The following is a 24468-nucleotide window of genomic DNA, read 5'->3' as shown; positions in this document are numbered from 1 at the left end:
CACCGCATACCTAGCTAGGTACGATTGGGGCAAGGGGACCGTCGGCCCCCCCACCGGGCCGGCGAAAGAGTACGTACGCACATGAAGGGTGAACTTACCCGCAGCTTCCACTCGCGAAAAGCAAGGTGCAGGCCATTGATCGGCTCTCGTGCACATGCAAACAACTTTTAAAGAGTAATTTTTGACCCAACGATTGAAAACAACTACCGCTGTGGCTAACTACGTAGACGATCCTACTTTCAAGCGTTTTGTCGTTGCGAATGCCACATCAATTGCGAATGCTGTTGCGAGTAGTTTCGTTATGCATGTGCGCATGCTTTGAGAAAGACTCCGTTTTCCTACATGAGAAAATTTCTAAATCTTCTTGTGCATGCAAAGAGGGATGTTGTGTGGCCAGGGGCCACGTGTAACCGTGAGGTCTCCATTTGTAAGATTTGTTTCCTTGCTGCATAAAAGTGGTGTGAACGGGGGGGCAATTGAGCAAGTGGTGATGAAAAAGGAAGAGTGAAGGCAAAGAATATCTAAATGTGTGCTGACGAGGTTTTTGTGAGGATAGGCGTGTGTGTAGGGAAAGCGGAAAAAATCTTGGCGCACACAGGGTGCAAAAAGAGTGGCCCCCACCATTTTTGAGATCCCGCTTCTTTTATAGCCTTGTTTTTGATCTCGCCACAGCACGTTGCGCCACGTGTCACTTCTCTCTCTTTCTTCCGGGTCCCCCCCTCCCCCCTCTTTCTCTGTGCAACACATTCGTGTTTACCAAGTTCTGCACTTAGCGACCTTCTCCACCCCAGCAGTCATTTCGAGACTAGTACCCTCTGCGGCTTCTAGGGTTTTCCTCCTCCTTCCCTGCTCTCTGTAGGTTTGTGAGGCTCTCGGCGCTTCCAGCTCCTTAGCCGTGGCAGAAGCTTTTGATGTCTATTATGGGTATCCTCCTCCTTGACCAGATTTAAGGCCTGCATTGAAATCTCTATGGAGAATACGAGCAGAGGTGAGGATTCTCTTACAAGCTCTTCAGGCGATCAGGCAACAAACTTCAAAGGATGGGAGAGATTTCTACCCAAACGCCCCCTTCGTGTTCTGGTTGTGGAGGATGATAGCTCCACCAGGCAGATTATCTGTGCTCTTCTCTCCAAATGCGGCTATGAAGGTACTCCCTTTCCCTCGGATTTGGATCGCAAACTCTGTTTTACAGCTGATTTCTACATGTGAATTTTCTTCACCTTGAAAATGTGTCGTATTTGGGCTGCTTGAGAGTATGGAAGCAATGTGCTGCAGTTTGTCTTTGGTTGATGGTTGGGTTTTGTCTATGTTTGATGGTTAGGTTCTCCCATTCCTGCAGCATGATCTGTGGAAAACAGGGGAGGGGGGTGGGGAGATCACTCGTTTAGGAATGGGTGGTGCTGTTGATGGGCATATGTGAACATGTCTTTAGCGGGAACAATGATGCCCCTCACTACCCTTCTTGCAGCCCCCGCCCACCTTCCTGCTGCCCCGCGCTCACCTCCTGAACTGTGTGTTTCCTGCAGGAATTCTGTTGCGCTGTGGCTAGCCCAAAGCCCCAAACAATTTAGCATGAGATAACATACTGCAGACTTTCTCGCGAATTATATGATTTTGAGAGAGAGAGAGAGAGAGAGAGAGAGAGAGAGAGAGAGAGAGAGAGAGAGAGAGAGAGAGAATCTTCTTCATGCTGATCTGCAGTCGCTCGCAACCCCCTTTCTCCCTGATGGCATGTGCCCATGTTCCCTCCTGGCCATGCCGTTTCCACTGCGATCATCATCTACGATGCTGCTCATCAATATCCTTTTGAGGTCGAATGCATACGATCAATTTGACACCGATGACAAAGGAGGCCAGAATTTAAAGTTTGACACTTTTTCAAGGTTTTAGGATGAGAAGAAAGCACTTCATACAGCAGTTTGGGACCACTTTCTCAGAAGCCAACTTCATGGAGGCCTCTAAGATCAGGAACACTGCTTCTTTTCTAAAGAAGAAAGCTGCATAGCAGTGGTGGTCGACAGTTTTCTTAAAAAGATAGGTACTACAGACTTAGGTGGGATTCAACTAGTTTGCTTCTCTTTGGTTGTCACCTGCTTACGAGGCACATATTTTTATAGCTTGGAACCATCTGCGGCGAAGAAGTTTGAAGTGGATCCAATCTGCTAGCAATTCAAAGATCTGAGAAGCATAGACATGATCTGTCTCCCTAGAGAATTGGTGTTTAGGATAAGAACGTCTTTGCTGGCTATCCATGGGCTCTGTAGTATAGCGACAATCTAGTATGAAGGTAAGTATGCATGATCTGCGGCTACTCCAAGAGGTCTCGCTGACACAGATAGCTCTTGGATATGTGATATACAAGCAAGCGAAGTGAGTACATAATCCAGTGTGCTGATAGCTGATGTAGGTAACATGTAAATACTAAATCTTTCTGATGATGGTGATTTACCTATGCCATTGAGTATGGCTAGCCTATGTGTATTTTCCATCCCTTGGAGATAATTCACCATACTTTGTGCATATACATGAATCATCAGAATCTCAAGATCTGCATGGTCGTACTCATAAAAATCTCCTGCTGATATATCAAAGAAGGCATCCTGACATGAAGCTGTTCGTGTAGTAAAGCCCAAACCAACATGATATTTTCCACTGTCAAGTACACCATAATATCATCATCCATGATCACATAAGGGGATTATCCATGTGGGCTAGTATATTCAGGGGTAGAGAGCACTGGTAGCATATGGCAATGTAAAGAGGACAATGTAAAGAGGGCTACAATCCTCTGTCTGAACTCTAATCCACTTATAGGAAGCAAGCTCATCCCTTTATACCATTTGTATAATAGGATGCAACTCCTCCCTCTAAAGCACGGCATCTCCTCATGCTCTACTAGGCCTGCAATTCCCCTTTTAAGGCTACATACATCTCAGATCGGTTTCTCTTAATTCTTTTGGTAGGTCCTTCCTCATGTGTACATGCTTATCACTCTTGTGAGCTTCCATAGCCTCATACATGTCTTTCAATCTCTTAGCTCATGCGGGTAAGTTCAGCACGTTCTTATACATCAGTTCAGCTTTGGTTTTCGAAAGCTTCCCTGCTCTCAATGAGGGCGGCTATAACTGAGACCGAAGGATAGAATCATTGCAGTGTCTCATTTTGGGGTACAACCAAGATTTGAAAGTCTAAATTCAGGAAAAGTTGCCAATGAAACAAGAGTAACTGTAATGCATTCTTAATTGCTTGCAGAGGTTGTTTGCAATCTACTAAAGTATGATCATTTGTAGGAAAAAATGATCGTTTGAATGCAATGTACTAAACTATGATCATTTGTAAGCTCTTGGTGGGCAGAGATTGTTGGCTCCACAAATTTTCATGTTCCTGTTTATATATTTTCCTTTCAGAACCTTGTAGTGGTCTTTGTATCTGTGTGTGTGTCGTGCACTGGACCGATGAAGTAGCTCTAACTTCTGAAATGTTGGTTTCAGTAAGCTGTGCAACCGATGGTTCAAAGGCTTGGGAGTTGTTAGAGCAGTCGAAGCAGACATTTGACCTAGTATTAGCAGACGCAATGATGCCAGTTCTCTCTGGAACCGATCTTCTTGTCAAAATTATGTCAAGTGATGCTCATCGGGATATCCCTGTTATCAGTAAGCGTTTCCATCCTTCTTATCTAAGAACTGCATGTTGACTCGAAATACTTCAAAAATAGTGTGTGTGGTGCACACATGGAGAAAGAGAGAGAGAGGAGGAATTTTTTCAACTTCTGACAAGAAGCTGTCATGTTTCCTAATTTGAACTTGTGCCTTTTGCAGTGATGTCTGCTCATGATTCATTAGACATGGTCTTCAAGTGCTTGCTGAAGGGAGCCAAAGATTTTTTGGTGAAGCCTCTACGGAAGAATGAGCTTCGAAACTTGTGGCAACACGTGTGGCGAAGAAATCATGCGGTTTGGTTCCTACTTTTCGTAAAGCATCAAGAAGAAGCTTAGTTAATATTACAATTTTGAAATAGTTCACATGCTGACGAGCATTGTTCTATTTCTATGCTTTTTAGGACTTGATAGAGGATAGAGAACTATTTTCATTACCTTTTTTTTTACTTTGCATAAGATTCACTAAAATAATTTTTTAATAGGAAAATGTAAAATTTAGTCTTTTCCTGAGAACGGGTCTTTCATTGGCTTGCAGTTTGGGAGCCAAGGTGATGCACATGCAAAGAAAAGAAAAGCATCAAGGAATCTTAGTTCGGGTGATATTTCCAACGACAATTTCTCCGTGAGTAGTGGCATTGATGCCCAAAATGCTCATAAGGATGAAAAGGATGCACAGGTACTAATCTTCCCAAGTCGTCCACACAATTAGTTCAAGATACAGTACAGGTCAAGCAGTCTTTCCTAGGGCATGGCCTCTTTTTTGGTTTCAGTACGCAATTTCTATGGCATGAGTTAACCTTCACTACAAAAGGATTATAAAACCAATGTCAAAATTCAGTGTTAACCGGGAAATCTTTATTTGTAGGATAACAAGAGAGACTTCATATTAAGCAAGAAGTTTAATAAAAGCTTATCACCTTAAAAATGTAAGAGATTTGAGAGAGAGAGAGAGAGAGAGAGAGAGAGAGAGAGAGAGAGAGAGAGAGAGAGATTCCTAGCAATGGTGCTGCTGCCCCTCGTTACCCTGCCCCACGATGCTCCCTAAGCCTCTTGTGGGACTGCTCCTCGCACTGATGCCCCTCGCGTTGCTGCTCCTCGGAGGCCCTGTGATTACCTTCCGCCCCTGCCTTCCATTTTCTGTGGCCTGCTACCAAGCTTCCCCCGACCTCTTTCCCCTCCCCTCCGCTGCGGCTAGTTCCTTGCAGCCTCCAATGTCCTGTGCTTCGATCTCCTCCCTCGTCTTCTCGTCTCCCTACCCGGCTCCCAAGCTGCCACCCTCCTTTCCTCAACACGGAGCCCGTTGGGATAATTGTCTCTGCTTGGAGAAGGCTCCTTGTGCAACCTTGCCTCCCACACCGGATTCTTTTGCCTGGTGTTGCACTCTGTGGTAATTGTTCACACGTTTCTCCCTATGTCCATCCTGGTGGTTTGTCGGCGCCGTGCGTGTTTCGGGTTTGGTTTTTGTTCCTTTTCTTTTGTTTTCCCTCTTACCTTGGTTCTTGTTTGTTTTTTATTTTGCGATTGTGTGGGTGTCTGATTGTGTCCCTCTGTTAGCCTGTTTCTGGGGGGGTGTGGGTGGATGGTGTGTGCGGGGGTGAGAGTGGAAACTTGCTCTCAGAGTTTGTGTGGGTGTGAGTATGTGTGCTCCTTTGCTGTCCTCCGAGGGCCCGCTTTTAGGGTGTGAATGCTTGCAAGTGTGTGTGCATGGAAGCTTGACTTTCGAGGTTGTTTGTTTGCTTTTCTGTTTTTGTTGTTCTTGTGTATTTTGTTTCTTTTCCCCTCTTTTTTTGGGCTTGGATTGTTTGTTTGGGTTTGGGTCATGGTTGTTGTTTGTTGGCTGCTGGTTTGTTCGGGGTTGGCTAGCTGCTCTTACATTTGCTCCCCTCTCCCAAGATTCTTCAGCCGGTCTTCCCTTGGATGATAGTTTCAATGCCTCTTACACTGTCTCCCAGAAGTTTCCCCCCCTTGGTACGGTTCTTAGGAGCCACCTTTAGCAAGTGGACGACTCTCTTCTGGATGAAAGCACCCTGCCAGCTCTGGTGCAGCGCTTTGTTATATACCTAGTGACATCCTCCTGCAGTTTCTTGGTGTTGTCAGGTGCCTCTTCACCCTCATCTTCATCACCAACTGATCTTCATCACCAACTGATCTTTCCTATTTGTTCTTCATTACCTCTTGCTGTCAGATTTTACCCAATACCGAGCTTCTTGTGGTTGCTGTCACAAGACGGGCACCACGTGCCAATAGAAAAGAACAGATTGAACAAACTTTTAGCACTTCGATAACAACTAATTGAGAGAGAGAGAGAGAGAGAGAGAGAGAGAGAGAGAGAGACGACACGCGACACGGAGTAGCAGAATTCCACCCCAGAGAGTATTGGCCCCAAACCTTGGCGCCCCTTTCGGTATTTCTTTATATTGCATCAACACTGTACAAGCCGGTACTCCAGACTCTCCACCTCCAAGAAGCATGCCAGAGAATGAGCCCTTAGCACATATTTAAAAGCCCTAGGCCCCAGAAGCAGCTTACATGAAAAGCCTTCAAAACTTAAAAGCTTCTAGTTCAAAAGCAATGCCAAAAAGCTGCCAACGCGATTCGCGGAATTCCGTACAACTGCCACGTCATCAATCAGCTCAAACACGGAGCGTCCGCACAATTACCACGTCATCAGTTTTGCGCGCGCGCGTGTGTGTGTCCTGCTTTATTTTAATCCCTTTATGGTAGGACTTCTTCTTCTTCTGCTACTTGTTCTTCTTAGGGCTTAGGCCCCTTGGCCGGCATCTGTAAGTTGGCTCCATTCTTCAGGGCTTTGACACGTCAACATTTTGTGACAATTGCTCTCTGTCAACTTCACTGCCGGTGGCTTCTGGTGGTTCCGGTTCTTGATTTGCAGTTGTGGAACGGATTTTGGTCGAAGTGCCTACTGTCATCCTCTCTCCACTTAGCTTGCTAGGGCACTTTTTACTCTTTTTAGGAGAGGGTTTTTACCTTGGCCTCCCGTTTTTACCATTTTGCCATGTGCGTAGTTGTATTGCGTTTTTCAATTTTTCCGGTTGATGCCTACGCGCTTGCTATGTAAACAGTAATGTACATGCCCTTAGAATAGGCACCATTTGGGCGGTCCGAGGGATTTTCAAGTAATAGAATAGAATATATATATATAGATAGATAGATAGATAGTTAGATTAACGTCTTCTAAAGGCCATATTGACCTATGAGACTATGAGACTAGAAAGTTGCATCGTGGTAAATCTGATACAAGGTTTGGATAAAGGAAAGAAAGAAACTAACTAAACAAAAACAATGCCAGAGCTGTTAAAGGACGGTATTAAGAGCTTGAGAGGTATATATACAAAAAGTGGGTGTGTATCTCAGAACAGATGCAAAATGCTAGATACAAAATTCAGAGATGGCTTGCATCAGATGTTGCATAATCCTGTCAATGTCCTTCATGGTGAGAGTGTGCACAGGGCGTCTCCCATGTCTCGCCAATATAGATTGCAGCCATCTATGCTGGGATGATCGCATGGGGAACTGGGGCCTTAGCCTTGATCATCCTGGAGATAAGTGGCCTCTCAATGTCTCGCCACCTATGGTGACGACTATGAGGATCTACAGAGGGTTCCCATATCTGCTCTCCATATAGCATAGTGGAGGCAATGTAAGTTTCAAAAGGCCATAACTTGGTACGAGGCTCCTGGAATTGAACCTGTGAACATATCCTTTCAAACCTCCCAAAGGTGCATATGCTCTAGTCAGTCTAGTCTCTGCGGGTGTCCTCATGGAGAAAATCTGGTCACTAAAAACCACCCCAAGGTAAGTATATATATCCACTCCGTCCTATCCATAAGTAAACTGGGTGCTGATCGCCTAACCCATTGCAATGTAGTATTGATTACCATAGCCTTGCTCTTCACAAGGCTAACAGAAATACCAGTCACGTGGGCAAATGTGTGAAAAGCATCAAGATGGTGTCACATCCCCTCAGGTGAATTTGAAATAAGCACAATGCCATTTGCGTACAGCAAGAGGGGTATCCATGTCCCTGCCTACTGTGCTCCTTTGTCATTTGCGGCCGTTGCCCCGTGCTCCGATCTGGTTCTTGGCCCCCTCCCCCTTCCTTTTTGTCTCCCTCCTTTCCTCAACATGGAGCCCGTCGGGATAGTTATCCTTGCCTGGAGACGGCTGCTTGCGCGACCTTGACTCCCACACCAAATTTCCTCTGCCTGGTGTTGCAGACCCTCCGGCAATTGTTCGGGCGTATCTCCCTATGTTGATCCTACCTGTTCGTTGGTGCCTTGCCTGTTTCGAGTTTGGTTTCTATTTCCTTTTCACTTGTTTTTCCTCTTTCCTTGGTTCTTGTTTGTTTTGCTTTTGCGTTTGTGTGTGTGTGTCTGTTGGCTTTGCTTCTGGGGGGGGGTGTGTGCATGCGTGGAAGCTTGCTCTTAGAGTCTGTGTGGGTGTGTGTATTTGTGCTCCTTTGTTGTCCTCTAAGGGCCTGCTTTCGGGTGTGCGTGTGAAAGCATGTCCCTCGAGGTTGTTTTGTCTGCTTTTCTGTTTTGTTGCTCTTGTTTGTTTTGTTTCTTTTCTCCTCTTGGGTTGTTTTGTTGGGCTTGGGTCACTGCTGTTGTTTGTTGGCTGTTGGTTTGTTCGGGGTTTGCTAGCTGCTCTCTCCTCTGCTCCCTCTCCTAAGGTTCTTGAGCCGGTTTTCACCTGGATGCTGGTTTCAAAGCCTCCTACATTGTCTCCCAGAAGTTCCCTCTCCGGCTATGGTTTCAGAAGCCACCTTCAGCAAGTGGACTGCTCTCTATTCTGGATGAAATCTCCCTGCCAGGTCCGGTGCAGCGCTTTGTTACAAACCTCCTGCCGTTTCTTGGTGATCTCAGGTGCCTCTTCGCTCTCATCTTCGTCACCAACTGTCTCTCCCATTTGTTCTTCCATTACCTCTCGCTGTCAGATTTTACCAGTTGGCGGGCTTCTGCGCGACGCCGAGCTTCTTGTAATTGTTCTTTTTCAACTTCACTGATGGTGGCTTTTGGTAGCTCTGGTTCTTGATTTGCTGTTGCGGAATGGCTTTTGGTCGTCGAAGTGCCTATCTTTCAGAGGCTACTGTCATCTTCTCTCCACTTAGCTTGCCAGGGCACTTTTTACTCTCTTTAGGAGAGGTTTTCTACCCTGGCCTCCCATTTATACAGTTTGGCCATGTGCCTAGTTGTATCTCTTTCTCAAGTTTTTTGTTTGATGCCTATGGGCTTGCTATGTAAACAATGATGTACTTGCCCTCAGAATAGGCACTATTTGGGCGTTCTGGGGGATTTTCAAGTAATAGAATCAGCCCTTTTTCACTCAAAAACGAGAGAGGGAGAGAGAGAGAGAGAGAGAGAGAGAGAGAGAGAGAGAGAGAGAGAGAGTTTTTAAACTGTTCTCTATTGATTGATTGGAACGGCCAATTTTTACAGTTCACTGGAGTTTGCCAAACTGACCTCGAGTCTAAGCAATCATGCCCAAAGCATGAGTGCAATCAGATGTCAAGTGCTAAAGTGACGGCTCAAACAGATGAACATCGTCCTTTGTTGGAGCAAAGATCCGAGTTTCCGGCCACAACAGAGGCCAGTGAGGCTTTTGGAACATCTGCCAAAGCTTTTGATTTTTTTGGAACCATGACAAGTGAATCTGTAGTGGAGCATGTGTCCTCAACTGCCAACCTTGTGAAGGAGATAATGACGTCATCGCAGAATTGTCAGGTTCTTGAACTCACTTTGAGAAGAACAAGTCCATCTGGAAATGCTGAAAATGATCTAGCTGCCAAACAGGGTGTGCGACAGTCTAATTGCTCTGCGTTCTCGAAGTGCGTATGTTGTAGCTGTCAATAAGGCTTTGTAGCTTTAAATTTCAGTTCAGGTTTTCGGCCTTGCATGTTGTGTGTCTGTTTGGCAGCATGCTGATGTGACTGTTCTTTTTTGTGTCTCTGGCAGGTATACTAGCAGTACCACACAGCCTTGCATAGTCAGTTGCGCCTCTCTTCCAAATGACCAAAGCACATATGGATGTGGCCTTAGTGGAAATACACCACCTTCTAATGATGGACCCAGACCTTCATTGGAAAATTGTGGTGCAGTCAATGATAGAACCATGCTGAACTCAACAACATTACATTTTCCCAAAGCCACACATTTTCAACATGGAATGCAGATTGGGAATTCGCCATTTTCACACTTGCCTGCTTGCTGTGATGAAGATTCTAGACAATTGCAAGGCAACTCCTCCTCGAATTTTAAAAGCCCTTCTATAAACTCATCAACAGCGAACAGCCGCCATCCAGGCTTCAAAGAAAATGTTCTAATTGGGAATGTTCAACTGAGGACACTTGATTTGCAGAAAGAAGTGAATGTAAGTGGGTCCATATGGTGCTCTAACGGATCTGACAAGGAGGATTTCAGTTCGAGCAACGCAAAATTTGGCCAGCTCTTACCTTGCTCCAATGCTGATTGCATGAGGACAGATACTGATAAATATGGTCTCTATGAGCATTCCAACAAGGCTTTAAACGTTGATGGCATTGCAAATGGAAAAACCGATGGTAGCTTGCATGATCTTCCACCCTATACAATGGTTAGTGGGAGAGGAAGTAACGATTGTAGTGATCGAGGAAGTAGCATGCTTGAAGAGCATATGACCGGCAGATCTGTTGAATGTGTGGCTGCTCAAGATGGGCACTCTCTGAGTGGCCGGCACTGCATGAATGAGAGTAACCGGATGGACATGGATAGCTGTGGGGTACATGCTCATGATGAGTCTAATGCCTCAGATCAGAAGCCCTTGGTTTATGACTACCGGAGCTCCTTTCGAGAAGCAGCTCTTCACAAATTTCGTGAAAAAAGGAAGATGAGGTGCTTTGAAAAAAAGGTATTTTCTTCTTTTGTGAAAAAAATTGTTCATTCTTTGTTCATTCCTTTATGTATATATAAGGGAGATCTCCGCTCGCAGGGCCAACGAGCGGATCTACTCCCTTATGTTAGAAGGGATATGGGCATACCTCTGATTTTTGCATATGAAGCATTGACATTTACTGTAGTTTGTAAATGGATCCTTTCATTTAAGTGCCTCATATGGGTCCTTGTCATTTGTTTGTTTAGCATGCCAACTTGACCACCTTGTTTTCTCTCTATAAGTAAGTGGAATTTAGCATAGTTGTCTATTGTCTAATTATTGGTTTTCATCTTAATCTACTCTGTAGGTGCGCTATCAAAGTAGGAAGAAGCTGGCCGAACAAAGGCCCCGTGTCAAAGGACAATTTGTTCGACGAGCAACATTTGAATCAGCAGCTGCAGTTAATACAACCTCTTAAAAAAGACAAATTCTGTGCCGTCTTTGTCCAGGGGTTTGAGCTAATTTTGTGTATGGATTTTTTCTGTAAAAGTTTTGTCGTAGTGTATAGTATGCGGATCATTCAAAGTTATTACAGCTTCTATACAAAACTTAGGTTTTGCAAACCGTATGTGATTTGACACCATAGCTGTTATTTGATTCAGTAGTTATGTTCTTGCTTGAATGAAGACTTCTGCTTGTTTTAGGGCTGGAAATATAGCTATGAGAATTTTGTTTTTTTGGCTCTGCAGCACACATTGGCACAAGATATTGTTTGACGTTCAAGTTACATTAATCGTAACTAAACAAGTGATAAAATCACCAGGCTTGCCAGGCAGGAAAACAATTTCTTTTTGACATGCAATTTTTCAAGCCCCCTTTCATATGCTTTGTGCAATGCAGTCAACTTATATAGTTTGCTATATATAACGTTAACTTAAAGATATAAATACAAAAACTGACATGCAATTTTGAGATTGTTTTGGTAGGCAAAATAGCAATTGACAAAAAAAATAGGTGTCAATTTTAGGCCTTGATTTTGAGGCTAAATCCCACTTTAAAATCACTACATCTTTAAGCTTTGAAAAAAAAACCTAAGCACAGAGAATTGAATTAAAAAAGCACTTTGAAGCTTTACACCCTAAGCTTTAGATCCTTATGTTCGACACCCCACTTTACATTTTTAAGCTCTAGAATCTTCTTTACAAATTTGAAATTGTGATCTCTAAGTTGTAAATCCCACTTTAAAAACTTTAAAGGTCTAAGTCCTAAAACTCTAACGTCTCCGGGTGACCCTTCCCTTACTTGTGGATCAAGTAACATTTTCAATTTCTTTAATTCAAAGTTTTACCTTTTAGTAAAAAAAAACTCTAGGTCCTAATTGGATCATTGGAGACCTTACTTTAAAAGTTCTACATCTTCAAGTTCTAAACTTAACTTTAAAATGTTTAAAAATAAAAATAAAAAGTCTTTAAAGGTTAAAGCTCTAAATGATAAATTCCTTCCATAAAGTTTTAACTATCAAAAATGATAACTTTAGTCTTTTACCTCAAGTTTCAAGGGGTGAACTAAATTCTCAAAATGAGAAGGTAGCTAAAAGAACTTCTTAAATTTCGAAATGAAAGGTGACTCTTGGGATTTGTAGAGCCTCTAAGGCTTTATCATTTAACAAGTAAGGCTTTCAACGTTCCATGCTTTCAAAGCCATTGGGTAACCCAAAATCTTTTCCTTGATATACGAGAGTTCATTCTATATTTCAACACTCAAGATATGTCCATCGTTAGATTTACACAATTCATTTCAATGAGTGTCCACTATCTTATTTCAATCAATCAACATTTTTGACCTATCAAAAAATGTTTAAAAATACAACTCAACTTTTTTAAATTTTAGTCATCAAAAAGAGAAGGCAATGTTATAGCCTTGCTCTTTGGGCAAGCCAAAAAACAAAGTGAATTTTACGTGGAATGTTTTTTTTTGCAAGTTTTTTCTACCAACTCGTAGTGTGAATTTGGCAAGGAGTAGAGATGACCATATCATTTGATGGTCAAAAACCACTTCCTTTTGTCTTATGAAAGTTGGTAGAAGGCTGGCTGGCCTAAGTGAGTCAGCTTGCATGCCACCCCTTGAGCTTGCAGGCACTCTCATTGGTACTCATGTGATACTTGAAAATGGATGATGTTGAAGAATAGCCTTTGAGATGACTTGTAGTAACCCTTAAGTCGAAGGGTAGAATGCAACACCTGCGAAAAGATTTCGCGTAATCCCACACGTAATTTTTGAAATTTACTTGTAAAATTTTAGATTGGAAGGTGAGATTTTTAAAAGAAGTTTGGTGTAAAAACCTTCAAGTATTGCCAATTTACCTTTGACAATTACAACATATAGGGATTTTCAAGTTCTAAAAAGTTTATTTCGAGCATTGCGAGGAAGGGCTAGTTTGATGAGTTCATTGACACTGATGTCATGCTCAAACTAGCATCGAGGGGTGGATCTCCTCCCTTGTGATTGTTAAACACGCCACCACCTCAAAGACATATTTGAATACACACTTACTCTCATTCATGATTCTCGATTGTGAATTTTGATGATCGTCGCTTTGTCGATTGTTGATTGTAAGACCAATGTTTATTCTCCCTGTCCTCTCTCTCTTGTGTTGGTATGAGAACCCTCTCTCTCTCTCTCTCTCTCTCTCTCTCTCTCACACACACACACACACACACACACACACACACACACACACACACACACAGGATGAATCACATGGACCATTCTCTATTTCTCAGCACACAAAACTTTGCAATCAATAACGTCTCTCTCTCTCTCTCTCTCTCTCTCTCTCTCTCTCTTTCACACACACACACACACACACACACACACACAATGTGTGCAAGACATCCAAAAAAAATCATTGGACTCCCATCATTGAGCTCGTTGCACTTAGTAATGCAATGCAAATGTGGAAGGCCTTCTTGCAACACTCCAACACCTTAGTGAATGGCACGTCAACTTTGTCTCTCTCTCTCTCTCTCTCACACACACACACACACACACACACACACACACACACACACACAAACACGAATACATGTGTGCAGCTACTGAGCTTTGAACACTAAGGGTGGAGATCATTTACGACATGGAAGGTCCGTGCAAGCCTACAAAGGGAGGTTCATTAGGACATGGTCACACGAAGCTTAGTTGTCTATAAGCCTTGACAGTTTTAACTAAAGCAAACACTGCAGTTCAAAACATCACAGGGAGCAGCAAGTAGTGAGGGAGACTGTGACGCATACGAGAGAGAGAGAGAGAGAGGATTGACCGGCAAAAAATCGACATAATAAGTCGGTGAAAAGCTACATGTTATCGAAAATTGTCGGCTAATGCAATGGGCAACTAAGCCTCGCATGTCCATAGCCTTAGATGACACATGGAGGGAAGTTCTTTATGGCCTTCAAAATGCAAAGTAAAGCCACCCTTCAAATGGCTTTAGAAAGCAAAAGTAGTCAGACACCCCCTTGAAAGTTGAGGGTCAAGTGAAATTACATGGCCTTCCCAAGGACTAAAAATATTATAAATCCACACAGAGTACATTGTTTACATTTCTAGGATTCAAAGTTACTAAATTTTTTTACTTCACATTTCTAGGACTTAGAAGTCTTTTCATTTTTTACCTTTCACTTTTGCATTTCTTAAAGTGTCCTTTGAAATGGAGGAGAGTGTGACACATGGATGCCTCCTCCTTGCTTGAAAATTTAAGTTGCTTTATACATAGTTATATATAGTATAGATGTGTGTGTGCATATAAATATACATAAGTAAATAAACAAGTGAAAGGGTCATGATGGCTTCCTAAAACAATAAGAAAGTGTTCAAATCATTAGATTAAGTTTAACTCGAATCGGTGTCCAAGAAAGGATTGGCTTAGCTTCACCTTGAGCCAGTTGAAAATCGAGACTAACCGGTTGTACATCATGATAAATGAAGGGGAGAAAAACCGGTGAAATATATGAGAAAAGAGTTCAAAAATCATGCAAATTTTAAATTTTTTTGCTAGTATTTCTGGTTTTTTTCTTTGCGAGGAGGAAACTTGGCACGGTCGCTTAATAAAAGAGATTTTTTCGAACATTAATTGGAATCAAACTATAGAATGCAAGAAAAGTCATGTGAGGTTGTGAATTGAAAGGTGAAATAAAAAGAACTCATTAATATATATATATATATATATATATATATATATATATATATATATGTAAATAAATAAATAAATAAATATGTGTGTGCGCGCGTGCGCGCACACGTGTGTGTATAAAAACTACTAGAATTATGCAAGAAAAGTCAAGACTTGTAAGGATGTGAAATGAAAGGTGAAATAAAAAGAGTCATTTAATATTTTAAAATTGAAATTACATTTAAGGTAAGTTTCAATCATCACTAAAAACATTGAAAGTATGCCTAACACAACTCTCCTCTAAGGCTTCTTTTAGAAAGCCAATAAATTTATATATATGTGTGTGTATGTATGTATAGAATTTACTAGAAGTATGCAAGATGAAGCTTCACTTTAGCATTCTAAAAGAATAGAATGCAAGAGAAGTCAAGCTATGTGAGGATGTGAAATGAAAGGTGAAATAAAAAGATCCATTTAATATTTTAAATCCAAAATAACATTGAAGATATGTCTCAATCATCATTGAAAACAATGAAAGTACGCCTAACTCAACTCTCCTCTTAACTCTCCTCTTAAGGCTTCTTTTAGAAAGCCAAAAAGAAGTTTGTGAACATTGGTTTGCAATTTTTCACTAATCAGCAAGCTTTATCCAATGGTCCACAATTTCACCCAAAATGCAACATTTTACTAAGGACTTACGTAGCCCAAAAAATAAATCTAGGATTATATTTACTTTTAAATAGTAGTGGACATTGTTTAACCTCACTAAAGGGATATTGCTTTCTATTCCTATAGAATTTCAACTTCAAAAAGAGTACTCAATGTCAATAGCTAGTGGGATTGCAACTCATCACCACCATCAAGATTCATCATGTGCATATTAGATCACTTTGCCAAGGCTTCTTCACCAGACAATCATAGCACACAGTAGACCTTGTCCTTGTAACGTTTTTTAGTTCATATGAAAGCGCCATAATTGTTAAACTCAAAAGATTTCTTTCAACATAGTATGTTCACCACCCAAACGAAAGGTTATAAGCTTTAGGGTGGAGATAAAACTCAAAAGAAAATACTTTACCCTCATTAAAAACCTAGTAAGTTATATATCATTCTAATGGCTAACTGAAAGAAAGCATATAGAGGGAGGAAGTTATATTCCAATATTCCAAAAGCATAATAAATAATATTTGACACAATACTCGATGGCCCTCTTTAAAGAAAGAGGTACACAAGTGCTTAAAAGAAATAATTTAAAATTATCAGTAGCTTGTTATGTGGCATTAATCAACAAGCTTTTTCCAATGGTCCAGATTTGCACCCAAAAATTACACCCTTCACTAAGGACTACTTATGTAGTCCAAAAACTCATCAACATTTGGACTTCACAAAAAAATCCCCCGCCCCCCCACCCCGCCCCCCCACCAATACCACCACACAAAAAAACATAGTCCTATTTGCAGCCAAAAAAAAAATTTGCATCCCAAAGTGGAAATGATCAACTTTCCATGCAAGAGGTTGTGGGCTCAAAACGTCTCATACTTTGTATACCAGTCATGCTACTTGGTTGACGGCTTAAATCCTCCCTTATTAGGAGAAACTAGAGTAAACAAATACTCTTGTGAGCTCACACACAATCGTACAGAGAGATGAGTTTGTGAGTAGAATCTTACTAGACGACAAGGTTCATGCTTTTATGTTACATTTCTTGGATTCTAAGAGGGAAACTATAGATTTCAAATAGTGGCAACCAATCAAAAAGTTTGGAAGTGGCCAATATTTATGTTCTTATCCTTATGTCGTTAGCTTTGTAGGTCATGAATGTGTGATATTTATCTGCTACAATCCTCAGAAAATGGTGTTTATACACAACGTTCCTACTTTTATCGCAAAATTGTTAGTAAGTTTGTCCTCTATGCAACAAGAAGATCCTTCAATAGAAGAAAGACGTTGGGTTGTCTCATTGTCATTGGATGATAGCAAGGCTAGATAACGGCCCCTTACACTTTACGAAACTATTTGGGAAAAACAAAAATAATATTTAATGATGCAAGTAACTATAGTAGAAGGGGTATCTGAAATATTGGTCATGTACATGCTTTAATCTAGATCAATGTGCAAACACAGAGAGACATGAAAAAAGGTTTATTACATAGTGTTAGGTTTTTGTTTGTCCTTTAGAGAGGTTGACTTGGGACATTGAAAAATCATTGTGATGGTGTGGGTTTAGCTTAGTCATGGAAGTTGGGGTGGGTGGATTTGTTTATACTTGGTTGTTGTTCTTATGATTAGTGGTTTAACTAATGTGTGAATGATTGAATTGTAGATTGGAGTTGAAGTAGATTTGTGGAGAAGTCTCACATTTTGTTGTGATATTGAGCAGTGGAGAGGGAGAGAGCCCACGCGTATCAAAAACGTTGGAGGAAGAGAGAGGAGAGAGTGAAAACGTTAGAAGCTCAGATACACTACAAGCAATGCACTCTATACACAATGTGTCGATACAAAACCCCAAGCAGTCCTTGTATAGGATGTTGGGTTGAGGTAGGGTTAAAATGTGTAACTGGGTCAAAAATATAAAAGCCCATAAAATGGCTAAACTATGTGTGCACTCAACTAGGCTCAAAAAATGACCGGCCACACACATGCTAAAGTGCCCGCCCATGCAACCTATGTGATGGACAGTGGGTGGCCAGCCCGAGACAATCACTACTCGTACAAAATGTCAAAGCAATGGTAGTGTAACTCTAACACGCTCCCTCAACACCGGATGTTGAGACAACAAAGATGAGTCGAAGGTGAGAAGCTAAGGTCCTTTGAGGTACAACCTTCGTGAAGATGTCTGATGCATTTTCGGGGGTAGGGACATACTCCGGATGAAGATCTCCAGACAAACCCGCTCCCGAACATAGTGATACTGCACCTCAATGTGCTTTGTCCAAGCATGAAAGATAGGGTTCTTGGCAATATCTATGCAACTCTGATTATCGCACAAAATACGTGTAGTGGCAATCTGGGGAAAACAAAAATCTCCCAATAATCTCCATAGCCATATGGCCTCACAAGCAGCAAAGCAAGCTGCTATGTACTCCACCTGATAGCGCAACAGTGCGTTGCCCCTTATGAGCTTCGACACTAGATATGAGAGGAGCTATGAAGTCTGACACCAAGGGCAACAAGAAGAAATGGAACAATAAAAAGAGGTTGGAACAAATCCCGGAGTTCACTATCCTCAAGGACTCCCTGAAGGAAGCATCCACATACATAGAAAAGAAAAGATTGGAGCTTGAAGGTCCCACTGTTTACGAAGCTGTCTACAAAGATGTTGAGAACAATATGGTCATGTTACTAATGATGTCTTGCAAAGCCTACAATCTTGCAAGGAAGATACCCATAGAAGAAGCTCTAGAAAAGACAAACCTCTTAAACTACTTCTAGCTGCCACCTTGCGGAATTGACATTTAGAGAGCTCATGAGCTCTATACCAACATTACATAGGATGGCACGGTTGAAATTTCAACACTAGAAAATGACAAGCTTCAAGTGAAAATTACTTTCAAAGTTGATCTCTGAGGACTTACAACTATCAGACAGGGGTGTGACAATGAAGGGGAAGAAAGATTTGGAAATAGAAGTCTTCGCAAAGAAGGGAGTAGCGATGACATTCATTGGCATGACATGCCAAGAAGCAAAGTTACCCACATGCATGTTCATGCAGTTCTTCCATATAGATGACAAAAGACCAGGTCACTACACCATAAGAAAACCACACGGTTGCTACATCTTACACCTGGGCTTACCAACAGATCACACTAGTGAAGATCGACCACGCCCAATACATCCTTGAGCTGCTCAAAAGAAAGAAAAAGCATACCAAGATAACTTACTTATTAGACCTAGAGGTACTAACAAGGATAGCTTATCAGGTGATTGGTGTTGCCCAAGATTTACCTGAGGCTCCCTCTCTAAACTACTGGATCCAAGAAGAGGAAAGTGAGGAAGAAACGACAAAGTCGCGCTCCATCCAGACTACATCTCGTACCAGATCAAGGAGAAAACTGCAAGAATCAGAGTCTACAAAAGAAGAGCTTGTATATAGAAAAGGCAAAAGACCAATGGACACCACAAACTCGACAGAGAGGAGATGGCTCTACAACAAGCTAGAGATAAATAAATGGCCAATGAATTCAAAAAGAAAAGAGTGGACGAGGGAGATTTTTCCATAAAATGGGTTCCTCAAAAAACATGCACGAAGAATCCAATGGCCACGCCTATTACTGTTGAACAATTGGAAGAGATGTGGCTTGCAGAAGAAATCGGGGTGGCGGAAGAGAGGCTAAAAAGGCTGAAGAGAGACAAGAGACAGACAACTCCATTGAGAGTTCACACTCCCAGTCTGGCGGACATTCCTATGGGGACTTTGGACATGAAACCACACAAGCACACAAATCTCAGCGTAAGGCATCCCAAGCTCAAGAGAGACAGGAAGAACCGAAGGACCATGATTGTTGCCCCAAGCCGCAAAATCTCCCTATAGTGCCAAAAGATATCAAGCGACCTATCTCCATACCAAGCACGTCAGCTCGATAGTGGAGTATGATAGATCCCTACTATCAAGCCTTGCAAAGAGTGGCTACGGATATGTACAATGTTGCAGTGCAAGAGGACACTCATGACATGAATACCATCCTGACTCTACAAGGTGAGCTAAATGGAGCCTACGTTGAGCTACACACGCTCACAAACAAGCAAGAAGAAATCATTATAGAGGCTCAGATAGCAAGATAGGAAGCACATGAGTCAAAGAGTCAACTTCTTATGATCAAAATTGGCCAATGCTTATGAAAAAATAGCAACAACTTAAAGAGCAATAGAAGCACATAAAAGTGTAATAGAGGATCTACAATCAATCTTCACAGATGTCTTCAAATAAGCAGATAATCTAGAGAATTAGTTGGCAATATGTAAAATTCAATTGGTGAGTGCAGAAGAGAACTGATGGCCCAATGATGCATAGTCAAAATGATCAAGGCCAATCCTCCACTTACCCGACTGGAAGACACTAGTGTTGCACCATTTGATATGAATTGCTAGAATTTTAGAACTGGAAAGGGCCTTCAAAATTCAAGAACGTATGTTGTTGTGGCAAGATGCCACATCAGCAACATTAGCTCAAGAAGAAAGTTTCCAGGTAGAAAATGCTACTCTCCGGAAAGAAAACAAAGATTTGAAAGCTTTGGTAGCTAGTGCTGTTGCTGCAGCAAAATGCCATAGCAGCAGCAGCGCTAGCTAAAGAAGAAAGTTTCCATTCAAAAAATGCTACTCTTTGAAAAAAAAATGAATATTTGAAAGCTATGATAGCCGCCTAACAAGACAAACTCGATTGTTAGCCATCGTGAGTTTACCCACACAGATGATCATGGAGACGATGACCAAGGCGAGCAAGGAGATACACAAAGAGAGATTGATGCTCAACAAAGACAACTACAAACACAACAAACAAAGTCATCCTCTGAAGTGACACACACTGCACCCACTACCAGTCAAGACAAAGGGAAACAGCAGACTATCTAATAAGTTCTTGAAATAAGTACAGCTCCAGAGACAAGAGCAAAGAGTACAAGTGAGCCAGCGGTGCCTGAAACTCTAGGTAATAGAACATGCCACTTAATGAAATAGGCCATTGTAGAAATGAAAGAACAAATTTTAGGTACAAAGAAGTAGCATTGGAAAAATATCTGGAATGGGAGATTAGAATCATCCATTCAATTAATTTGTAGCTCCTAAAGCCAACAACAATCAATGAGGATTGGTACACTTGCTTGCTCCCACTTCCACTAATAAGATAAGAATGTCTTCGTAGGAAAGCCACCATTGAGCAAGAAATGTTGGAAGCTCAACCAAATGAGCAACAACCAAATTGGAGAATGACATGGATTGAGAAGCATTCGGAGTGGAGAATTCACACGACGAGGGCACCCACTCCACTCAAAAAATATGTCACCTTCTGCCTATGCTCCGAGTCCGGATGTGGATTCAGCATGAAACACTACAAAAACAACACCACAACTGGGTGAACTACCCAACACTGCCTGGGCCTAAGGATAAAGAAAGACTAGATGAGAAGGACATACTTAATACTCTCACAGTAGCACTCAAGAATAATGAAGGACTCCCCAACCTTTCTTGTCAGATGCTAAGGAAAACATGTAGAATGATGACCGCATGTATCACAATGTACCTTAAACCTTGGATTTTCAAAACTCCATGGTTATCATTTTTGGAAGGAAACATGGATTTAGTCTACGACCTCGGTAAGCAGCCAAATCAACAAATTCTACATGGCTTCTTTGCATGCTTAATGTTCATGCCATCCTACTTCACGAACACCTTTAAAGAATCATTTTATACCAGATTTTTCACAATGAATACCACTCTCTTTGGACCAAAAGTCAACGGCATCCGGGCAAGGTTTGTGAGTTACCATGCAATGGAACTTCATCAAACAGACACCATCAGATCCTTTGCCCTTGAATACAAAGAGCTAGCAAGAGCATATCAAGAAGGATTACAAGAGCAAGCAAATCACTACTCACATAGCCGACGATCCATCCGAAGATCATCCCAATTTTGACTCATGTCAAGGACAACATGAAATAGGAGGGGAGTGTGTTGGGAAGATTCCAATGAAAATGACGGCCAAGTGTGTACCAAGAGCAATTTCATCATCTTTGTAATCCCAATGATTGTAGTATTTTTTCCAAACCCAATATCTGCTATCATTTTGTAATTTTGAAGCCTGAGATGTAATTCATGTTATTATTGCAGCAAAATTTATCATTCGTACCATAGAACCCAAAGCTAGGGTATAAAAGGAAACTTCGTGAAGTTTTTGGATTAGCATTATTAGAAATAAAGCGAAGAGATAAGGTTCTTCTATATGTCTTGCGTCATCTTCTTTCTATTGGGTAGACTCATCTCTTTGCACCGCATCACATGGTTGTTGCATCAATATTCTGAGGACACCATTGTGTTTATCTCATGGAACTCCACATGTGGTAACCTACATTGCAACCGTCTCACAAGAACCAAACAACGACTTTTGCAACATTCTAGGTGACCTATCTCACTATATCCAAGTGTCATATTGTGATTTCGTCAATTATAAGAGGTTCAATAAAACTTAGGAGAACTTAGTAGGCAAGTCCAAAATCTAGCTTGCTGAAAAAAAAATTGTTTTTCCCACGAGATTAGATTATGAGTCTGATAACCCATTTCTGTTCCGTACAGTCTAAAAAAGTTTTGTATTGAGTTTGGAGTCATTTGAAGCTGACTTGCAAGTGGATCTGCATGTGGATGTGTGAAAGTATTAGAGGAATGAATCCACGTTTTTGATAGATAGAATCTGTATTGAACGTCAAGGTGGAGTGTATTGTGTTCAAATGAGAGATTAACAACCTCTTGGCGTTGGAGAGGGGAAATGCCTCTCCAACGCCAAGAGATGCCTCTCTATAGACCAGGATATACACAACACCCCAATCCACTAGAGTTCACCTTCAAAACTCAACACACTCGCACAAGTAAACTTCCATTTGCACACAAAACAATGCACACACGTGTTGATAGAACACAACACCGCACTCACATTCCACCGCTGCATGTCTCAACCCTCTCACCACACACAAGAACCACCGGGTCGGGTGGGCACACACTTCCACAAGCCAACACCACGAACAAAAGATGAGAGCATGATAAAAAGAAGGGGAGAATTGACACCAAAATGGGGCAATGTAGGCCTTATTTCATCGCAAAAAACTCTTTACATGGGCTTGAGTGCCAAAACATGGCCGGCTCGACAAATAGTACACCATCCGAAGCTTTACTTCACAAAAAACACCATGCGGGCCAGCCCTTGTTGGCTCCCCGCTGCTCAGTAGAAGCTTCGCAAGGCTTTTGGCTCCACGAGCACCCTCCTCCACGAGAACGGGCTTCAAAACGCACCTCTTGATCTCTCTAAAAAAACACACTGGTCGGCCAAAGAGACCGCCAGAGACCCCTTTTAATGAATCAAAAATTGTTTTTATAGAGCCCTATGGGCCATTTTTGGTAACTTGTTACTCAATTGGATCTTGCCGATGCTCGATTTAGCAAAATTCACTAGTCTTCAACTCTCTCTCTCTCTCTCTCTCTCTCTCTTACTGCCTTCATTGTGGGGGGGGGGGGGGGGGGGGGGGGGGGCTCTAGTGCTAGTGCCTAGCTTCACTTTGCCTTCAAAATTTTGGTTAGGAGGGCCATCGACCCGTGTGAGCTCGCCCTCGGCTTGTTGGCTACCACGTTCACACTGCACATTACTGCCCAGCGGCCAGAGCCGCCGCCCGACCATCGGTTGCCGTCCTCGTCCTTGGCTAAAATCATCGAGAACGACACCCGACAACGCCAAGCGTCAATGCGCACAGCACCCGAGAAGGCCCATCTACCAACGCCATGGCTCAGAGCTCAAGGAGTTCCAAGGGCCATGCCCCTTTGTGTACCCATAAAGCCCTCACGCTCCTGTATATATACACCAATCTTTGGCCTCCTTGTTGCGCATGTGGGGCTTCTCAGTCGCCACATGGTGGCCCCTGGTTCAAAGGCCCTCAAAACTCCACCAACCTCACCAAAAATCCCCTAAAAACTCGTTTTTTTCCTCCTCAAAATGCTTGCCTTGCAATTTCCTGCCATGTGCACTGATTCCCAACCCATCAAAAACCGGCCAAAGTGCTTCTCTCGGGCTCCAATCTTGTCGATCCTTGCCGCACTTGAACATTGCTGAGGCCTCAAATCATGGCCATAAAAAATGAGAAAAACCTTTGAGACCGCTTTGCCAGCAAACTGACACCAAACTCCCAACTAGGATATCTCAATCACCGTAGCTCGGACTGTCGAGCCGTCAATCCTTGTCATCTCACGTGATGCGAACTACCTTTTAGAACTTTGTCGGACCCCAAAGAACACCAGATGACATGACTTACAAAGCGGTCAAGTTGGCATATAACTAGCCCTCGACGATAAACTTTCAATTGGCCATAACTTGCCCTGTAGAGCTCCGTATGATGATCCAAAAATATCAGCATGCTCCACAATTCAAGCACTTCAATCTTATCTATCCAGTCTAGCTCTAGCCAGATTATGTACCTGTAATGTCCGTCAGGATCTGAAAAACCTTCCAACTTTAGACTGCCATTACTTTCCCACCATGGATCCATTTGGGGAGCCGTCTGGACCAGCTTCTAAAGCATCTTGAGCACTACATTCCAAAGCACCTAATCATCACTTTGGCCACTGCTACCTATCAACCTAATTGGCCCACCTTGGAGTCTTTTTGGCCTATAAACCTGCATTAACCATACATTTCTGTTGACACCTGCTTGCCCAAGGCCTTCATGCCTGCTTAAGCTCTCCAGCTTGCACGTGTCTGCAACCTTAGACAAGAATTGCACATTTCCCAGCACTGACCAGCTTTGGTTGCACCATCATTGCCCACCTCCTTGTCGAACATTCCTGTTTGACCACACATAGGCTGATTGGACTAAAAAATTGCTCACCCAAACAAGCTCTCTATACACCACAAAAAACACTACCATATGTACAAAATGTGGCACCTGCTACCTACATCCATGGCTCAAGCGACATCATCACTCTCATCAGACATACTAACATACCTTCCCTTCCCTTCCACCCATGTAAAGTGAGATCCTCTTCAAGTGGACTTTGTACCTGCTTCAAGGCCCACTACACA

At 42.3% G+C, this 24468-nt stretch overlaps 1 protein-coding gene across 2 annotated transcripts; it reads left to right on the top strand.

The window, feature by feature from the left end:
* Positions 1-735: 735 nt before the first annotated feature.
* Positions 736-11171, top strand: LOC147444190 (two-component response regulator-like APRR5). Of its 2 annotated transcripts, none has more exons than XM_086526897.1 (7): positions 736-1147; positions 3492-3653; positions 3819-3952; positions 4194-4334; positions 9118-9506; positions 9634-10564; positions 10896-11171. In XM_086526897.1, the coding sequence occupies exons 1-7, from the start codon at positions 970-972 to the stop codon at positions 11004-11006; spliced, it is 2046 nt and encodes a 681-aa protein (XP_086383023.1). In that variant the 5' UTR covers positions 736-969; the 3' UTR covers positions 11007-11171. The 2 variants fall into 2 exon arrangements, with proteins under 2 accessions (XP_086383023.1, XP_086383025.1); XM_086526899.1 differs by lacking the exon at positions 736-1147 and adding an exon at positions 1730-2038.
* Positions 11172-24468: the final 13297 nt, after the last annotated feature.

This window comes from Adiantum capillus-veneris, chromosome 13 (assembly GCF_014529385.1).
Source record: "Adiantum capillus-veneris isolate H3 chromosome 13, ASM1452938v2, whole genome shotgun sequence".
Taxonomy (NCBI): domain Eukaryota; kingdom Viridiplantae; phylum Streptophyta; class Polypodiopsida; order Polypodiales; family Pteridaceae; genus Adiantum; species Adiantum capillus-veneris.
The sequence above is the reverse complement of the archived record's forward strand: the minus strand, read 5'-3'. Positions and strand labels throughout refer to the sequence as shown.

Bases quoted from the DNA above. Each gene is read 5' to 3' on its own strand.
- LOC147444190 (XM_086526897.1), top strand. From the start codon at position 970: ATGGAGAATACGAGCAGAGGTGAGGATTCTCTTACAAGCTCTTCAGGC. The intron at 1,148-3,491 runs GTACTCCCTTTC...TGTTGGTTTCAG, and splicing joins CTCCAAATGCGGCTATGAAG to TAAGCTGTGCAACCGATGGT. The intron at 9,507-9,633 runs GTGCGTATGTTG...TGTCTCTGGCAG, and splicing joins AATTGCTCTGCGTTCTCGAA to GTATACTAGCAGTACCACAC.